At 37.1% G+C, this 18,347-nt stretch overlaps 1 protein-coding gene across 1 annotated transcript; it reads left to right on the top strand.

Moving 5' to 3' along the window:
* Positions 1-693: 693 nt before the first annotated feature.
* On the top strand, positions 694-17,957 carry LOC114701157 (disintegrin and metalloproteinase domain-containing protein 26A-like). The gene is made up of 2 exons (XM_028881121.2): positions 694-803; positions 15,380-17,957. Exon 2 carries the CDS (start codon positions 15,518-15,520, stop codon positions 17,795-17,797), a length of 2,280 nt encoding a protein of 759 aa, XP_028736954.2. The 5' UTR covers positions 694-803; positions 15,380-15,517; the 3' UTR covers positions 17,798-17,957.
* The last annotated feature ends 390 nt before the right edge of the window (positions 17,958-18,347 follow it).

Raw genomic sequence — 18,347 nt, 5'->3', positions numbered from 1 at the left:
TCTGTTTATGCCTTACATTTTTATGACAGTTGTATGAAATAGATAAAGAACCTTGATGAGCAGATGCAGGGTCTGATATATTCATTGGCCATTGAAAGACAAGAAGTGACAGACACATGATTCCTTAGGCTATGCTGTAAAAGGTGTAGAAAAGTTCCTGTGGAGCCGGGCGTTGGTGGCGCACGCCTTTAATCCCAGCACTTGGGAGGCAGAGCCAGGCGGATCTCTGTGAGTTCGAGGCCAGCCTGGGCTACCAAGTGAGCTCCAGGAAAGGCGCAAAGCTACACAGAGAAACCCTGTCTCGAAAAACCAAAAAAAAAAAAAAAAAAAAGAAAAGAAAAGTTCCTGTGGATTTGAATTATTTAAGAGTATTCCATAGTATTGTCCACTACTGAGGAAATGAACTGAGAGCAAGGGTGTAATATGAACAAAAGGACAGAGTTCAGCTGATGTTTATGATTCATATATAGTAAAATAAAATGAATGTCATGAAATGGGGTTGGTCCATACTAGAGATACTGAAGGATATCAAATGACAGGGAGGAAGCAGACTTACTCACATGGAAGAAGTCCTAATAAGTTTGGATGAGATGAAAGAGAACTAGATGAGAAGAACCTCATCAGTTGCCAGGTTCTGTGGACTAGGAAGCTTCCCTTGTTAGGCTCAGAATTCTAGAACCTTGTCCAGGAGAGACAAAGGAGAGCCCTTGAGTTTCCTATATCATGAGTGGTTCAGAAGACACATGTTACAAATGATTCCACAGCAGAGCCAGAACTAGAGCTATGGGCATCACTCCATCATGGTAAGTCTTCTAGAGGACAGAAGGACAGATGATTACCAGGAGAATAAAAATACATCCCCTAATTCTTTGCCAATATTTTAAAATTGGGGGGATGGCATTTCCTTGAAATATCTACTGCTTTTCTCTTTCTTTGATGACTCTGTAGAGTTTTTCTCATAGTTCTTGTACTTTGTCATGACGACTGGCATTGTAGTAGATAGTTCTTCTCTAGGAAAATCAGCAATATTATTTTATCTGGCAATTAAAATTCATAATCATTTTTAAAAATGTTTCTGCATTATATATGATGTTTGGTATTGGATACTTGTATCAAAGAAACTGCTAGGTAGTCTAAGTTTCACTAAATTCTTTTGAATTTTCATGGAAGTTCTTGACTTCATGACAGTATTCCTTCATTTAGCCAGAAGATGTTTGTTTTTAAACATCGTCTCATCTAGTTCAGGCTGGTCCTGTGCTTGCTATGTAGTTCTGAACTACTGATGCTCTTGCCTCCAGCCCCTGAGTGTTGAAATTATAGACCACAGAGTAAGAAGCACAGCTTACTTTGCAGTTGGTATATTGCCTGTGTAGTGTGTAGAGTGCTGCAGTGTTTTTAATGTGGCTTAATACTTTCTAGATAACAGAGCCTAAATGGTGAGTTTCTAGTTACTGATGAATTTGATGAAAATATAAGGGGAAAAAACAATGGATAAAAGATGGCATTTTGGAGTTGCCTGGAAGACTGTTAATATCATTCTGAATGTATTCAATTTTGTCAACACCTTTGGGCTCTAGAATCATTGTGTACAGTAATTTAATGAAAGAAAGTCAAACTTGCATAAGTATTCTTTCCAGTTTTTTTCCTGTTACATGCTTTTGAATTATGTATTTAATAGGGGATTCTGAGACTCACATTGACAGAACATTAAGAGTGCTACACTAAAATACATATAATTCTTTTTGTTGTTGCTGTTGTTACAATACAAATCTAGGCATTCAAATAATTATGAAACATGAATCAAAACCATAATGGACAGTGACCTAGCATGTCAAATTTTTAATCACAAGTTCAAGATATTGTCTTCAAAATCTGTTTTACCGGAGAATATTTCTTATGGTCTTTTAACACTATTGTGTTGCAGCTTTCTTTTTTCAAAACTAGATTTCTTCACCATTAGAACACTCTTGTTTCTAGGAAAATGTGCACACTGAATGAGAGAGAGAGCTGAGCTCATAAAGGAATGCCTCAGAAACTTGACAACCTGAGTTTGAACACCAGCATATTCTAACAGGCAGGCATTAGCAGCATATGCTTGGACGCCTAGCAGTGTCAGGAGGCAGACACAGGAGAATGGCTGGGTCTATTTGTCCAGCCCGCTGATTCTCTTTAGTGAGCTTTAAGTCAATGCCAGACTCTATGGCAAAAAGGAGGTTGGATAATGACTTTGAAATGCTCCCTGAAGACAGTCCTTGTCCTAAACTAAATAAGTTCTCTCTCTCTCTTTCTCTCTCTCTCTCTCTCTCTCTCTCTCTCTCTCTCTCTCTCTCTCTCTCTCTCTCTCTCCTTTTAAACACGCATAATGAATTGATACATTTTCCCACCTGTCTTCATGGCTTCCAAGTCCTATGTTGTAGCTCCCATACTGTCCAGTTGCTGACCTCATAACTTTCTACAAGTCCCTTTTGTTTTTCAAATCATGATTTTCATACCTCATATCTTCTCTGGAATATATTCATATTTTATAGTTAAATAACTACAGTTCACTGGTATGTTTCACATTGACTAGTGGAAGTTAAACACCATTTAAAAAATAAGGGTCTTTCTCTCCCTCTCTCTGTCTCCCTCTCCCTCTCTGTCTCTCCCTCTTTCTCTCCCCCCTCTCTCAATCTCTCTCACTCTCACAAACAAAAAGCCAAACACCCCCACACACCCACATAGATACAATCTCACATACACACTCACACACATATCTAAATAAACACGCAAACATCCAAAAAACAACCAAAAATATAAAAGTGTAAAAAGTAAAACATAGAATCAATGTATATGCCTCCAGACAACCACCATTCTAGGATGAACTCCTTCCTACATACATGCAGAGAAGTACATGTACTATGAACATGCACACAAACTACACAACTTTAGCATTCATGCCTAGAACACACATACACTAAAATCCAAATGAGATAAATGTTTGTCTTGAAACAATTTCCTCTCTCCCATGGCAATAAAAAGGCATGGACTGGAATGAGCATCCAACCTGTACTTAATAAGCCAGAATTCAGTTTAGCTTTACATTGTAACTCATTGTTGTGGAATAATCTTTCTGTACACTGTGAATATGTGTCTTTGTGAATCCACCTTCTGATTGGTTGGATAAAATACTGAATGTCCACTAGGTAGGCAGGAAGAGGTGAGGTGGAAATTCAGAGAAGAGAGAAATGAAGAGGGGGTGAATCTAGGGGCGGGGGTGGGGACACCAGAGGATCTGGAGAGGATGCAGGACATGCAGAAGGAGAGATGAAAGCCACGAGCCATGTGACAGCAAGTAGATCAGTAGAAATGGGTTAATTTAAGTTATAAGAGTTAGATGCAAGCATATGCTAAGGTCAAGCTTTCATAATTAATAACAAGTCTTTGTGTCATGATTTTTGGACTGGCAGTCCAAGAAAGCCTGCTACAAATCAACATGACAGAAATTCAATAATAAAAACTATAAACAAAAACAAAAACAGACAACACCCATTTTAGATGAGGATTCTTCCAGTTGTGGAATGTTATAAAATGATAACATTTAGAAACAACATGGAAAGGCAAAATAATTTTAAAATTGGGACTGTATAAAAAATGTACCTCTGGTCTGGAGAGATGGCTCAGAGGTTAAGAGCACTGGCTGTACTTCCAGAGGTCCTGAGTTCAATTCCCAGCAACCACATGATGGCTCACAACCATCTGTAATGAGATCTGGTGCCCTCTTCTGGCCTGCAGGCTGAACACTCACTGTATACATAATAAATAAATAAATCTTTAAAAAATTGTACCTCTATAGCAACAAAAATACTTTAATCAAACTTAACAGAAAATACAAGCACATGGTTCATATACCTTGAACTAATATCCAATCCATTTTAGTACATATTCTATAATTTTCTTCTACCTGACTTGCTCATACTTTACTATACATGGGTCTGTCTTTCTTTGCCTAGTATCTTTTATTCATGATGCTCTGATATATAAACTCTTAAAAAATACATACCAGTAAAACATGAAAGGCAGACAATTTGAAGACAGAGACTACAGGGATTTCTGCTCCTCATTGGTTCTCGCAAGGATATGGTGGCTCTGGCTAGGACACTGGTGCATGTGAGGATAATTTGCCTGCATATTTGGCTGTGAAGGTGGCTTTTCTTTTCTGTATGGCTAACAGCTTGATATGCTCAATGCAACACCCTCCCCCTAGTAGTGGTTATATATGCTCAAGGGTCATTAACATGAATAGAGATAGAATTTTACAGGCTGGTTGTCTTATACCCTATATTTTGGAGGCCAGAGACACATTATCACCATGAAGCCCAAAATACACTTGATACCCAAATACTTCTCATGGTCTTTCTACAATGACCAAAGTTATGTCCTTGAGGAACAACCTAAGTACAGAAAGACTGCTATTACCATGACTAGGTGATGAAAACTCTGAATCCATGGTTGTTCTAACCACCCATTTGGAAGTTTTACAAGGCCTGCTGGAGATAAGTAGCACGATTTATGACATCATGAAATCATGCCCAAGAACCCTTCTTCCATACTTCCAAAGTGAGGCAAAATAGTTATGAGAACTGGTAAGTTCATAAAAGGATTACTGAATATTTTGTGGGTTTTTTTTTTTTTTTTTTTTTTTTTGGTTTTTCGAGACAGGGTTTCTCTGTGTAGCTTTGCGCCTTCCCTGGGACTCACTTGGTAGCCCAGGCTGGCCTCGAACTCACAGAGATCCACCTGGCTCTGCCTTCCGAGTGCTGGGATTAAAGGCGTGCGCCACCACCGCCCGGCTATATTTTGTGGTTTTAGGTAATAAAAAATTTGTTTACATTGGGAGTATTACACCTATCAGAATCAAGTATTTATAGTTATCAGTGGAATGAGTGGCTACTATGTACAAACAGATGTTTTTCCTGATGTGTTTTTAGGCAAATCTTGATCTAGACTGAACAAAATATTGTATAAGTAAAAGGAAGTATATATCAAGTCTTAAAAGATTTTTGCAATTTGAATAGAAAAAACATGCAGCATCACTGGCATGATGTCATATATCTGTGGGCAAGACAAGGCTATCCTGGTTATTTAGTACTAGCCACTCTTGAAACAGTGTTCAAAATCAAAATTGTGGAGTCAACATTTTCCTCTCATACTCACTGGGTAATCTAACCTACACTATAGTACTTGAGCTGGGTCATAATTTGGGCATAGTTCATGACAATAGTTATTGTAAATGTGGGAGAAAAACTGCACAATGGCCCCGGGGGGAAAAAACATTGTCCAATAGATTCAGCAACAGCAGTTATGCTTGGTTATGGAACAACATTTTCAGAAGACATGTTTAAACAACTTAACACTTGAAGAAAGTCTAGTGACATAGAAGCTCTGTGATATAGTTAGACTGAAGTCAGAGAGCAGTGTTTTTGTGGATCATCTGAATCCTTAAGAAGTGACTTTTGTTGTCAAGAGGGCTGCCTTGGGGAACCTGATGCTCCCTTTACTGATGAGTTTGTTTCTTTATCAGTATCATGTTTACTGTGTTACCATAGCACTGTGGTTTAACTTAACATTGGGATTATGATACCTCCAGCAGGTTTTTGATGTTATTGTTATTCAGAATTATATTTGACTATATATATAAAGATATATAAAGATATAGAGTGGTAGATTAAGCTATTGTAAATGGTATTGTTTCCTTGACATTTTTATGTGTTTGTGGTTTGTATATAATAAGTAGATCAAATTTTGTATGTAAATGAGGGGGATGGGGGAAAATAAAGGGGAAAGGAAGGGGTGATGAGAACATAAGGGAATGGGATGGTCAAGATGGGAGAGGGATGGAGTGGAACAGCAAAGAAAGAGATATCTTGACAGAGACATAATGAGGGAAGGGAAAAACCTGGTGCTTGGGAAATTCCCAGGAACCCACATGGACACCCCCAGCTTAGACTACTAGCAATAGTGGTAAAAGAGCCTGAACTGGCCAACCCTGGTAATCAGATTAGTGGATACCCTGTCATCATAGAGCCTTCATCCAGTAACTGGTGGAGTACAAGTTTTTAAACCATGTCCTTATGATTCTCTAGATTTCCTCAGTGACTTTTGTTATGTCCCCCTTTTCATCTTTAATTTTGCTAGTTTGGATTATCTCCCTGAGCCTTTCAGATAATTTGGCTAAGGGGTTGTCAATTTTACTGATTTTCTCAAAGAAATAACTCTTTGTTTCATTGATTTTTGTTGTTTTTTTGGAGGGTGTGGTTTGCTTTCGTTATATTAATTCAGCTCTGGTTACTTCTTGACATCTAATCCTTTTGTGAACTCTTTCTTCCTTTTGTTCTAGAGCATTCGGGTTATGTAAGGACTTAGTGCTATGAACTTGTATCTTAGAACTGCCTCATTGTGTCCCATAAATTAGGATATGTTCTGTATTCATTTTCATTCAATTCTAAAATCTTTAAATTTCTTTCTTAAATTTTGCCTCAACCCCTTTCATTCCTTAATGGGTAATTCAATGTCCATGAGTTTTTAAGTTTTCTGTTCTTTCTGTTGTTGAAATTCAGTTATAATCCATGGTAGTCAGATAAGATACAGGGTGCTATTTCAAATTCCTTCTTCCTATTGAGAGTTGATTTGTGTCCAGGTCCATAGGCAATTTTGAAGTAAGTGCCATGAGCTGCTGAGAAGAAGGTATAGTATTTTGTGTTTGAGTGAAATGTTCTATGAATATCAGTTAGATCCATTTGGTTGCTGATGTCAGTTTTATCTAGAATTTCTCTGTTTAGTGTTTAGTGGTGAGAGTAGGGTATTGAAGTCATCCACTCTCACTGTATGGGGGTCACTGTGTGATTTTTTTCTCTAGTAGTGGTTTCTTTTATAAACTTGTGTGTAATTGTGTTTGGTGCACAGATGTTTAGAATTGCAATAGCATCTTCATGGAGTTCTCCTTTAATGAATCCATAGTGTCCTCCTGATTTCTTCTGACTAGTTTTGGTTTGAAATCTATTTTGTCAGATATTAAGATGGCTATATCAGCTTGTTTCTTGGATCCATTTCCTTGGTATATCTTTTTCAATCCTTTTGCCCTGAAGTGATATCTATCCTTGATGTTAAAGATGGGGCAACCCTTCACTGTCCTGCTCCATCACACCATCAACTCCACTCATTCCCACCAGCAAATAAACTACAAATTGAAACCAATCAGAAGAGATTACTCATTAAAGAAAATTATAAAAAAATGATACTAACAATCCTAAACATAGTCTCAATGGGCAAGCAATATCATATAAAAAATACAATTATATTTTTAATGACAGATTCACTATAACACAGTGATATTTGGCCATCTCAACCCCCTCTCACACTAGACACAGGTTATCTGAAGAGAAACTCCATATTTAAAGTGGGCCCTTATTCAAAAGTAACTTAAAGACAAATACAGAACATTCCAACCCAAACATTAAAGAATTCTTGTTCCTCTCATCAGTTGAACGCTATAAATCTGAGTGGTCATCTCTAGTGGGTTCCTACAGCAATGGTAAGAGTCTAGACTCTTTGACCGGAGATGGATGGTAACCTTCCAGAGTATTGGTGGATGGAGTTACCAGAATGAGTGGGGCTCTCTACTGGAAAGGGTATGCCCAAACGGGGCACCGAACCACAGATATAAGACACATGTTCCTCAGGCAAGTAGATTGGCTCTCCCTTGGTTTTTTTTCAAAGATATCCCTTCTGACTAGAGGGAGATAGAATCAAAAAAGTATTAATTTTTGTTTCCATGGTCACTAATGGTTTGAACACTTTTTAAAATTTAGTAGATATTTAAATTTTTTTATTTTGAAGATTTTCTATTCAGATGTTTGCCTTCGTATTTTGTTATATTAAAAAGTACTTTTAAATTATTAGTTGATAATTTCAAACATTATAAAATAGATTTTATTTTCCTTTAATTGAAAATAGATATTTTTTTCACAAAATAAATTCTAATTATGATTTCCCTTCATTCTACACCTCCAAGTTCTTCCCCTCTCACTCAAACCCACTCTCTTTTGGTCCCTTATTAGAAATGAACTGGCTTCTAAGAGATATTAAAATAAAACTAAAAATGTAAAAAGATAAAACAAGACTGTCACATCAGAGTTGAACAAGATAAACACATAGAAGGAAAAATGTGCCCAAGACAAGGCACAATATCATTTGCAGAAATCAAATCCAACCTATCTTTCCAGGATCCACTCCCACAGAACCTTCAAAAACACATCTATACCAAACTTCATGGCCTCTTTGTTTACTAATCTAGTAATAGTAGTGAGAATATGTGTGATATGTGGGTAGGGGTGAGAAGGGTCGCTCCTATCCCACACAGCATATGTGGAGACCAGAGTACAGCTTTCAAGACTCATTTCCTTCATCCTACCTAGGTATGGAACTAAGGTCATCCGGTGTAGCAGAAATTACTTTTACCAAATTAGAAATCTCTTTGTCCTTTTTCAAAAAGTGACTCAATAATTTCAGGTTGATGAGTCAATGTGTTTTATTGGAGTTATTCACAGAAGTATGGTTTAGTGGTATCATATATTGTTTGTATGTGATACTTGAGGATATCATGACTTCCACTGATAATCTGCTTTAAGGGCTTCCTTTTCATCTACAAATTTATTAATATATGTCTTTCCTTTCTTTGTGGTTACTGTGACCAAGGGTTTTATTTACATTATCTATATTTTCAAAGAACCAATTCTCATTTTTTTAATTTTTGTTATTTCCATGTCATTCATTTCTGTCAAATCTTAATGATTTCTTTCTATCTCTAAATTTGGTCTTTGTATTTTTTCAAGTAATTAAAGTATATTATTATTTATTTCATATCTGTCTGTTTTCTTGGTACATGCAGTTTTAGCTCTAAACTTCCCTTTTATGACAGCTTTCATTACATACCATAGATTTCAGAATACTGTTTTAATCCATTTCTTTCTTGATGTCTCCAGTGACCCTATTCACTGTTCAATAAAGGTCTTCTGGATGAGTGTGGATTCTAGGTTTACTGTTTACCGCAGATATCTCCACTGGCTTAGTAATTTCATTTACAGACGTTGCTTCTTGCATGAAAAGCATTTGCATATATTATCATCATTGTTTTCTTACATGAAGATTTGATACTGGGCATTCTGATTTGCATACTCTTTTTTTCCAAGACAGGGTTTCTCTGTGTAGCTTTGCGCCTGTAGACCAGGCTGGCCTCGAACTCACAAAGATCCACCTGGCTCTGCCTCACGAGTGCTGAAATTAAAGACATGTGCTGCCTGATTTGCATTCTTACCCAAGCCCCAGGGGATAATTTTTGATGGAAAGATTTGTTTTGTTGATGTTTAGTTTCTTGAGTTCTTTGCATAATCTGAATAGTAATCCCCTGTCAAATATATAACACACAAAATATTTCTTATTCTACAGAAATTTGATTGATATTTTATTGTATAAAAGATTTTTGTTTTTATGGGGCTATATATGTAAACTACTGGTCGTATTTTCCGAGTAATCAGTCTAATTTACAAAATCCTTAACTCTGCCAGTGTCTTAAAGGTTACTTTCTGAAATTTAGTTCTAGTAGTTGAAGAGTTTTAGACACTCCAGGAAAACATTGGTCCATTTGGAGTGTTGTGTTTTGGGTTTTATTTCAATGCAGTATGAGACATCAGGATTTTTTTCCAGTCCTATATAAATATGTCTGTTGTTGTCAACATTGTTTGTTAAACATTCTGGCTTTTCTCCAGTGTTGTGAGTTTGAGCATCTGTTTCAAAAGCAAGTGGCTGTAGTTGTGGGAACATATCTTTGTGTCTCCTTTGCTATTAGAATATATTCTGTTGTTTTCCCAGCAACACAGTGTTTTTGTCACTCTGGCTCTTTGATATAGTATTAAATTAGGTATGATGATGCCTTAGGCAATGCTGTTTTTACTTGGGTTTGCATTGGCTATCCAGGCTCTGCTGTGCTTCCATATCCATTTTAATATTATTTTGCCAGTTCTATAAAGAATTTCACTGAAATTTTAATCATAACTGGAATGAATTTGCAGGGGGCTTTTGGTTTGATAGTCATTCATGTTATGAATTATTTGAATCCATAATCATGAGAGGTCTAGAGAGGTGGAAACCTTCTATCCTCCTCAATGTTTTTCTTCATTTACAAAGTTGTTCATTGTAGAGGCTTTTCACTACTGGCTAGAATTATTTCAAGCTGGTTTGGTCTTTTGAGGCTATTTTAAATGGAATCTTTGTGTGGTTTTCTTATTAGTGTGGTTGTCATTTATAAAGGAGTTTGTATCAAGGCATATTGAAACACATTTTCTGTCATTTTTGTCTTGCTGATTCCTGTATTCACTTTCCCTTTGATCTTTTGAAGTTATATTATAGCATGTGATTGGATCATCATATTTTAGTTAAAATTCATTGGTGATTTTTGTTTTACTTTATCTGTGTAACAGGCCCCCAGACTTTAGTACCACTCCATGATTGAAGTGCCATTCAGGTTGTAAAGCTCAGTATGTACACAGCACCACCTGCCAAAGTTAAAACAAAGACCTAATCCATTAAAGTCCATATACTTTTAGGAAAGTATCAAAATGTACTGATGTACTAAACTTGCTTTTTTTTTAATTTCTGAAGTTCTGCTTCTGACTAACTGTTATTGTTAACTGGAATATGCCAACTCAGAAAAAGGGTTTTGTGCTTAAAAGATCATTCTGATAGGGGCTCAGGATATACTGGGATCCTGAACACCCAGTGTAGTCACTGGTGGCAAATAGACTTTCTATTGGCTTAAAGCCATGTTCAAGCAGTTGTATCTGGTATATACCCCACAGCAATACGATTTTTTTCTTTTGGTTTAATATTTTGTTTTGTTTTCTTTTCTTTTTGTTTTGTTTTGAGAAGCCCTCTTGAAGTCCATTGGGTGTTAGTAATGTCTGTAACATTTCCATTAGGTTTTGAGACAGGCTCTCTTTCTGAACTTTATTCAACCCATTTCTCCAAGAAATGCTGGCAAGAAACCCATGGAATCTGCCTGCTTTACCTAACTTCAAAGGGCTAGAGTACCAACTTCCTGTCTTGGTTCTGGAAATATAAATTCAGGAGTTTCCTGTATTGATATATTGATGTTGCAAACACTTCATCCACAGCCCCTGGTCTTGGTAAGAGTTGTGGGTTTTTTTCCTTTATTATACTCATACTTTGTATTTTGGTCACATAATTCCCCTTACTTAAACTAATTCCAGATTCCCTGAAGCACATGAAAATTCTTATTTTTCTCATAAAAAGTCAAAGTCAACACTAAAATTTCTTTCTCTCTCTTCTCTCTCTCTCTCTCTCTCTCTCTCTCTCTCTCTCTCTCTCTCTCTCATGAACACACACAGACACACAGACAAACACACACACACACACACACACACACACACACACACACACACACACACACAAACCAAAGGAAACCCTGGAGTCTATTTGGTGTTGTCCAGCTATGCCTGAGCATTTGTGCCTTTCTGGATGGTAGCTGACATACACAATGTCATTCTATTGATTTTTTTTCTCTCCCAGAAGCTATTAATTGCAAATAGCTTCCTGGGTAGGGGTGGGACTTTGTACTCATTTCCCATTATTCCTGCTGAGATTTGGTTTATTTGAAGTTGTGCAGAATTTTGGTGTGCTGTCTCCATCTCTGTAAGTTCTTGTGTGCATCAGACAAGCTGTGTCTATCTATAAACTGCCGATTCCTTGGAATCATCCACCTCCTTTAGTTCTTATAATCTCTCTGCCTTCTCTTCTCTATAGGTCCCTGAACAGTGAGGGTAGGAGAAATGATACAGATATTCCATCTATGTCTGTGTGCTCCATGGTCCCATACTTTCTGCATGATGTCTAATCATGGGTCTCTCTGTTAATTGCCAGCTACTACAAGAAGAAGCTTCTCTGATGAAGGTTCAGTCATGTAGTGATCTACATACATAGGAGAGTATCATTGGGAGTCATTTTACTGCTATGTTCTTCAAGCATAATGTTTATTACAGGATTTCCCCTTGAACTCATGACCTATCTGGTCACAGGTTTTGACCAGTTTAGCCATGTCAGAATTTTTGAGAGTTTATATAGCATTGACATATAATGAGGGATTCTCAAGAGGTGGGCCTTAAAGGCAATAAAAACTTGGGTGGTTTACACCTATAACATTTGTGGCTATATTGCACCAGGGAATATATTGTGCCAGGAGGTTGCTATTGGAGCTCACGAGGTCCATAGTTGGAGAGACTGGTGACTTCCAGCACTATGAACACTAGTCAAAAGGAGGAAAGATTCTAATTGAGTGTCACTCAACCCTCATCAAAGAACTTCTTCATGCACTGGATGGTAAATAGCACAGAAATCCACAACAATAGACAGCAATAAAGTTGGAAGTCTCAGTCCTAAAGGGGATATCTTTATCAAACCCCTCCACTCAAGATTTAGAGATCTATGTGCAGAGGGAAATGGAAAGATTCTAAGAGCCAGAAGTGATAGATGACTTTATGAAACTTGAATTCTCCACATACAATAAGACAGACACACATATGAACTCACAAAACTGTGAAAACAAGACTTACACAAGCTCAAGCCACAGAGAATTTCATCAGGAAGGAGAAGTGGGCACAAAGTCCCATCACTAAAAATATATATAATTAAAAGATAGTTTCTGGAAAAAAAATGAAATGAAAAATTGTGAAGCTCCACCCCTAAGCAGGAAGCTCTCTGTAAGTTGAAACTGCTAAGAGTAAGAAAATTGGTTTTCTTCAGTGGAGGGAAACAGGGGTATATTAACCCCACTCAATGACTCACTCAAGGGCAGACCTGATGATGGCAAGCATAAATTGGACTCCTGGTTTTCTGAAGTCTTTTTTTTTATTTGTTTGTATTTATTATAGAGAAACAACATGAAGTTGGGTAGATTGGAAGGGAGAAGGGATCTCAGAGAATTGAAGGGTGAGGAAGAATATAATATAAATTGTAAAATCCTCAAAGAAATTAATAAGTAAAAATGATGGAAGAGTCAGTGCAGCACGCTGGCAGGTCACCAAGCTTCCTGACACTGGCAACCTTAATTAATAAATACACTTGTTTCTACCATTTGCCTTCAACAATTTATAAAATATGCTGATCTCAGATTGATATTTTCTCAGCTAACAAAGATATTTAATCCTACACAGTTACCCCTACAATTCTAAATTCACGAATTAGTTTTAATAGTTGTTTTATGAAGTAGACAAAGGATCTACATCTACATGAGCAAGTGTGCAATGTCTCTGAGATACTTATGACCTCAGAAAAGAAACTAATAGCAGACACTTGATTCTTTGGAACAGAGGTTCTCAATGCGCCTAATGCTAAAGAGATCTTGTAGCTAGACACAGGGATCTAGGGCCTTGTCCATGAGAGACGAAGAAAGAAAAGTATTCATGGTCTCTTATTCATTTTCAAACAAATGAAAAAGAACAAAAACAACAACAACAAAAAACTCTTTGCTACTAAGATGGGCTTTACAAATGCTTCATTAGGAAGGACATAACTAGAAGTAACCATGGGCATCACTTTATCTGGTGGTAAATCTTTTATGACATTTATTGTAAAAGATAGAAGCAAAAAAAATCCCTTAATTCCTTGCCAGTTGTTCAAAGCTGGAGACAGCATTTCCTTTAATTATTTCCAAAAGCTTCAATTTTATCATGGTGACTCTAGAGTGTTTACTGTGATAATTACATCCCAAACTGTACAGAACTTCTGTGGTAAATGGTTAGCTATTGGTGAATTTGATGAAGTTATGGGGAGAAAAAAAGGTAGGGTAAAAGATGACATCTGAGAGTCAACTTGAAATCTCTGTTGTTATAGATGTGCCATATTTTGGATGAAAATGTTATCATTTCTCCATAGTTCTGGATGCTGGAATTATTGCTAACAGGAACTAAATTAATACAAATCTATGCTTTCTGAATTATTCCTTAATGTGTTTGTGTTAACCTTCTGTTGGTTACTCGAGTTTTAGTCATTAATTCTGACATACATTTGTTGGTAGGATCTTAATATTTCTATATTAGGAATAAATAATTCCTTTCCACATATCATTAACCTACATGTTATAAGAATTATTAAGTGTAAATTAAAACTTTTATGGATAATGAATATTCATGTTGGGATTTTAGACATAATTCCACAATATTGTCCTTAAATATCTTTATAAATGATTTTTCTGTTGTAGGCTCTTGGCACTGCAGTTGGTAACATAGTTTGTTCCCTACTTGACTACTTTTTTCAAATAATTATGCACTAAGATGAGAACCCAGGACAGTGTAGATAGTTTGATTGGTAAAGTGAATGCTGCACAAGCAGAGGAACGTGAGACTGACCCTCGGCAACAATATAAAAGCCTGGTTTAGTGGTCTGTACATGCAGAGCCAACAATGGAGAGGCAGAGACATGCAGATTACTAAGGCTTGCTGAACAGCCAGCCTCCCCTCTTTAGTGAGTGCCAGGTAAAAGATGAACATTGTATCAGAAACCAAGGTGAAGAGTGACATAGGAAAGATATCCAAGACTAACTCTTGAACTCTACATTAATACACACCACACACACACACACACACACACACACACACACATACAACTATATGTACTCACACATATCAATTCAAAATTATAACAACTGGATAAAATATTAAAATGTGAAAAATAAAATCATAAACAAGGTATATGATTTTGAGGAACCAATTTAGGATGAACTATGGCCTCCACACATATATATGTTAACAGGCACACAAGCTTCACTTCACTACTGTACATACTCACATTCACTAATAATAATACCTAAGAAAGAAAATGAAAAATACACATGAGAAAACTGTTCAGTGTGAGAGAGGCTTCTGACACCCATGGCTATGCCAAAGCAATGATAGAAAGGAGCATAAATGTACTCAATAAGCAGGAAAAGGTTTAGTGTTTTCTAATTTAAATTAATATCATTGAACTATAAGAGCTAATATAAAATTTTCAGCTTATGAAATCGTTAACAGCTGTTGAGGAAAATTTGAAAATTAAAACATTCAGAAACAATGTGGAATAGAGGGTAAGATATTAAAAGCTGGTAGTGTATTAGAAATCAATTTGCACAAGAACAAGTATACTTTACAACAATCAATCAGAATCCCCATGAACCCTGTTGACATACCTTGGAATATAAATTGATGTAAGCCCAATTTTTGCTATTTTATTTTCTAACCTGACTTTGTCATGATTTACTTATACTTGCCCTTTGTTTAACTATTTCCTTTAGTCCTAATGCTCTGATTGATCAATTCTGCCAGAAGACACACCTTTAAAGACCAGTGCTGCATGCAACCAAACAAAGTGAGGACTAAGAGAGAAAAGTCCTTTGGTGTCTGTGGGTGAGGCCCTGGTCCATGAGAGAATCATGTTCCTTCAGCTCTGCCTGTGGATGTTGCTCTTACTCTCTGTATGGTCACCAACTGCACATGCTAGGTACAGTAGTCCTCCAGAAGTAGTGATACCCTTGAGGGTCACTGACCCTAGTACACATGATGTTTCCCCAGACTGGCTCTGCTATAGCCTGCGCTTTGGAGGAGAGAGACATATTATCACCATGAAACCCACAAAATACTTCATATCCAGGAACTTCCTACTGTTCACTTACACTGACCAAGATGATCTCCTTGTAGAACAGCCTTTTGTTCAGAATGACTGCTACTACCATGGTTATGTAGACAAAGAACCTGAATCCATGCTCATTATTAACACCTGTTTTGGGAGTTTGCAAGGCATAATAGAGATGAATGGCATAGCTTATGAAATCATGCCCAAGAACCAAACATCCACATTTGAACATCTGGTATACAAAATAGACAGTGAGGACTCAGAATCTATGAGATGTGGGTTAACAGAAGAAGAGATAGCACGACAAATGAAGATTCAAGAAAGCAAAGACTCCACACTTATGCAAAGCCAATATGAGAATTGGTGGACCCACCACAAGTATGTTGAATATTATGTGGCAGTAGATAATCAACGATATGTTTATAAAAATAATAATGCCACAGCTTGTTTGCAGGAAATGTTGCAAGTTGTCAATGGAATAAATGGTTATTATCTTCACATAGATGTTGAGGTGGTTTTAACTGCACTGGAAATTTGGACTCAAACAAACCATATCAATGTATCAGGATCTATAGGTATTGTCCTACCCGCATTCTGTGCTTGGAAGAGGAGTAACGTTGACAATCGCATTAGAAATGATATTGCACATCTTTTTGCCAGGCAAGGATATGGTGGCACTTTAGGGTTAGCTAATGTAGGTACAGTTTGCACAAGTGGAAATTGTGCAGTTAACAGTTTTATGACAGATTCAACTCAAACAGTGGCATTCATTGTAGCACATGAGATGGGTCATAATTTGGGTATGTCTCATGATAAGAATTACTGTGCTTGTGGGTTATCAGAGTGCATAATGGCTGCATATCAATCTAATTCCCCTAGATTCAGCAACTGCAGTTATAATGAAATGTTTTCATTGATTAGCAGAAGAAATTGTTTATACAATATTCCAGATATACAAGTAAAAGCAAACTTCTCCGTGTGTGGGAATAGTATAGTTGAGGAAGGAGAGCAGTGTGACTGTGGATCCTCTGAATCATGTCAGAGTGATCCATGCTGTAGCGAAGACTGTGTGTTCAAACCTGATGCTGAATGTGCTTTTGGACTTTGTTGCAAAGATTGCAAGCTCATGTCAGCAGGTACCTTGTGTAGAGAAAAGAATAATGAATGTGACCTTCCGGAGTGGTGTAATGGAACTTCAGGTAAGTGTCCAGAAGATGTATACTTGGAAGATGGAAGTTCTTGTGGAGAAGATGTTTACTGCTATAAAAAGGTATGTCCTAAACGCGAAGAACACTGTCAGAGCATTTTTGGTGAGAGTGCCAAGAGTGCAGATGAGTCTTGCTACATGGAAATGAACAGAAGGGGTGACCGTTTTGGTAACTGTGGTAACGAAAGCCATAACTACAGAAGATGTAATAATGCTGATGTACTCTGTGGACGAATTCAGTGTCAAAATGTGGAAGAGATCCCACAGAGGAAAAACCATGAAACAGTTCATTGGACTCACTTCAATGATGTTACCTGCTGGAGTACAGACTATCATTTTGGAATTACCACAGAGGACGTCGGAGCAGTGATAGATGGCACAACTTGTGGTACAAACAATATGTGCATTGGTAGGAAGTGTATCCCTAACCCTTTTTTGTTTAATAACTGTTCAGCCCAATGCAATAACAAAGGAGTCTGCAACAATAAACAACACTGCCATTGCGATGAGGAATGGGAGCCACCAGACTGTCTACTAAGTGGCTATGGAGGTAGTGTAGACAGTGGACCACCACCAAAGATAGAACGTAGGAGAAAGCGCAAGAGTAAGATGTTAATGTTACCTCTTTTAATTCTTTTTTTGGTTTTGTTTTTTTTACTTCTCTTGATTTGTCTAATCCCAAGAAGGAAATCAGACCAAGAAATTGAACCAAAACGAATGTCAGAGTCACAAGCTGAACCTGATGAAGCTGAATCTGAGATAGAAGGTGACACTAAAAATAAACATAAGGCTTCATCTAAGAAACATGAGAAAAGTGAAAAGAAAAAAAGTGAGAAACATAAAAGTAAAAAAGACAAAAAAAAGAAAAAATAAGAAAATATTTACTCTCTGGGAGATCCATCATTTATTAACTTGTAGACTTCTGAACCTAGTATCACTGTGTGTGTAAGATATCCAAGGCCAGAAATTATGGAGACCTCCTTGTTTGGATATCAAAACCATTCACCATCAAATAAAAGGAGGTCCTACAACATTCATATTTTATTTTATTTTAATCATTTTGTTGCTGTATTTTTAATGGAATTGATGTCTGCTGGCCATTAGCATACATCCAACTCATGGTCTTCTGTATGTGTTTCTTTGCTTTAATTTCTCTCAGCTCTAAAGCCCTTGCCCTTTTCAGTCTCCTTTGTCACATAGCGAGAAGGAACCTGCAAAAACCATTTCCTCATGGCAATTCCTGTCTGCTAGAACCTGCCCCTTAGGAGAGCCAGAGTGAGATCTGAAACTTGAGGGAATGGTTTGAGGTTCTGAGGATGGTTGCTGTAGTCTCCGCTCACACCTTGATGGAATCAGAGACTCTCACTCTGCAGGCAATTTTAACACAGATTTGAAAACTCAACAACAGACCTGTCCTAGTTAA

The sequence above is a fragment of the Peromyscus leucopus genome, chromosome 17, assembly GCF_004664715.2.
Source record: "Peromyscus leucopus breed LL Stock chromosome 17, UCI_PerLeu_2.1, whole genome shotgun sequence".
Lineage (NCBI taxonomy): Eukaryota > Metazoa > Chordata > Mammalia > Rodentia > Cricetidae > Peromyscus > Peromyscus leucopus.
This window is presented reverse-complemented; position numbering and strand designations above follow the sequence as displayed.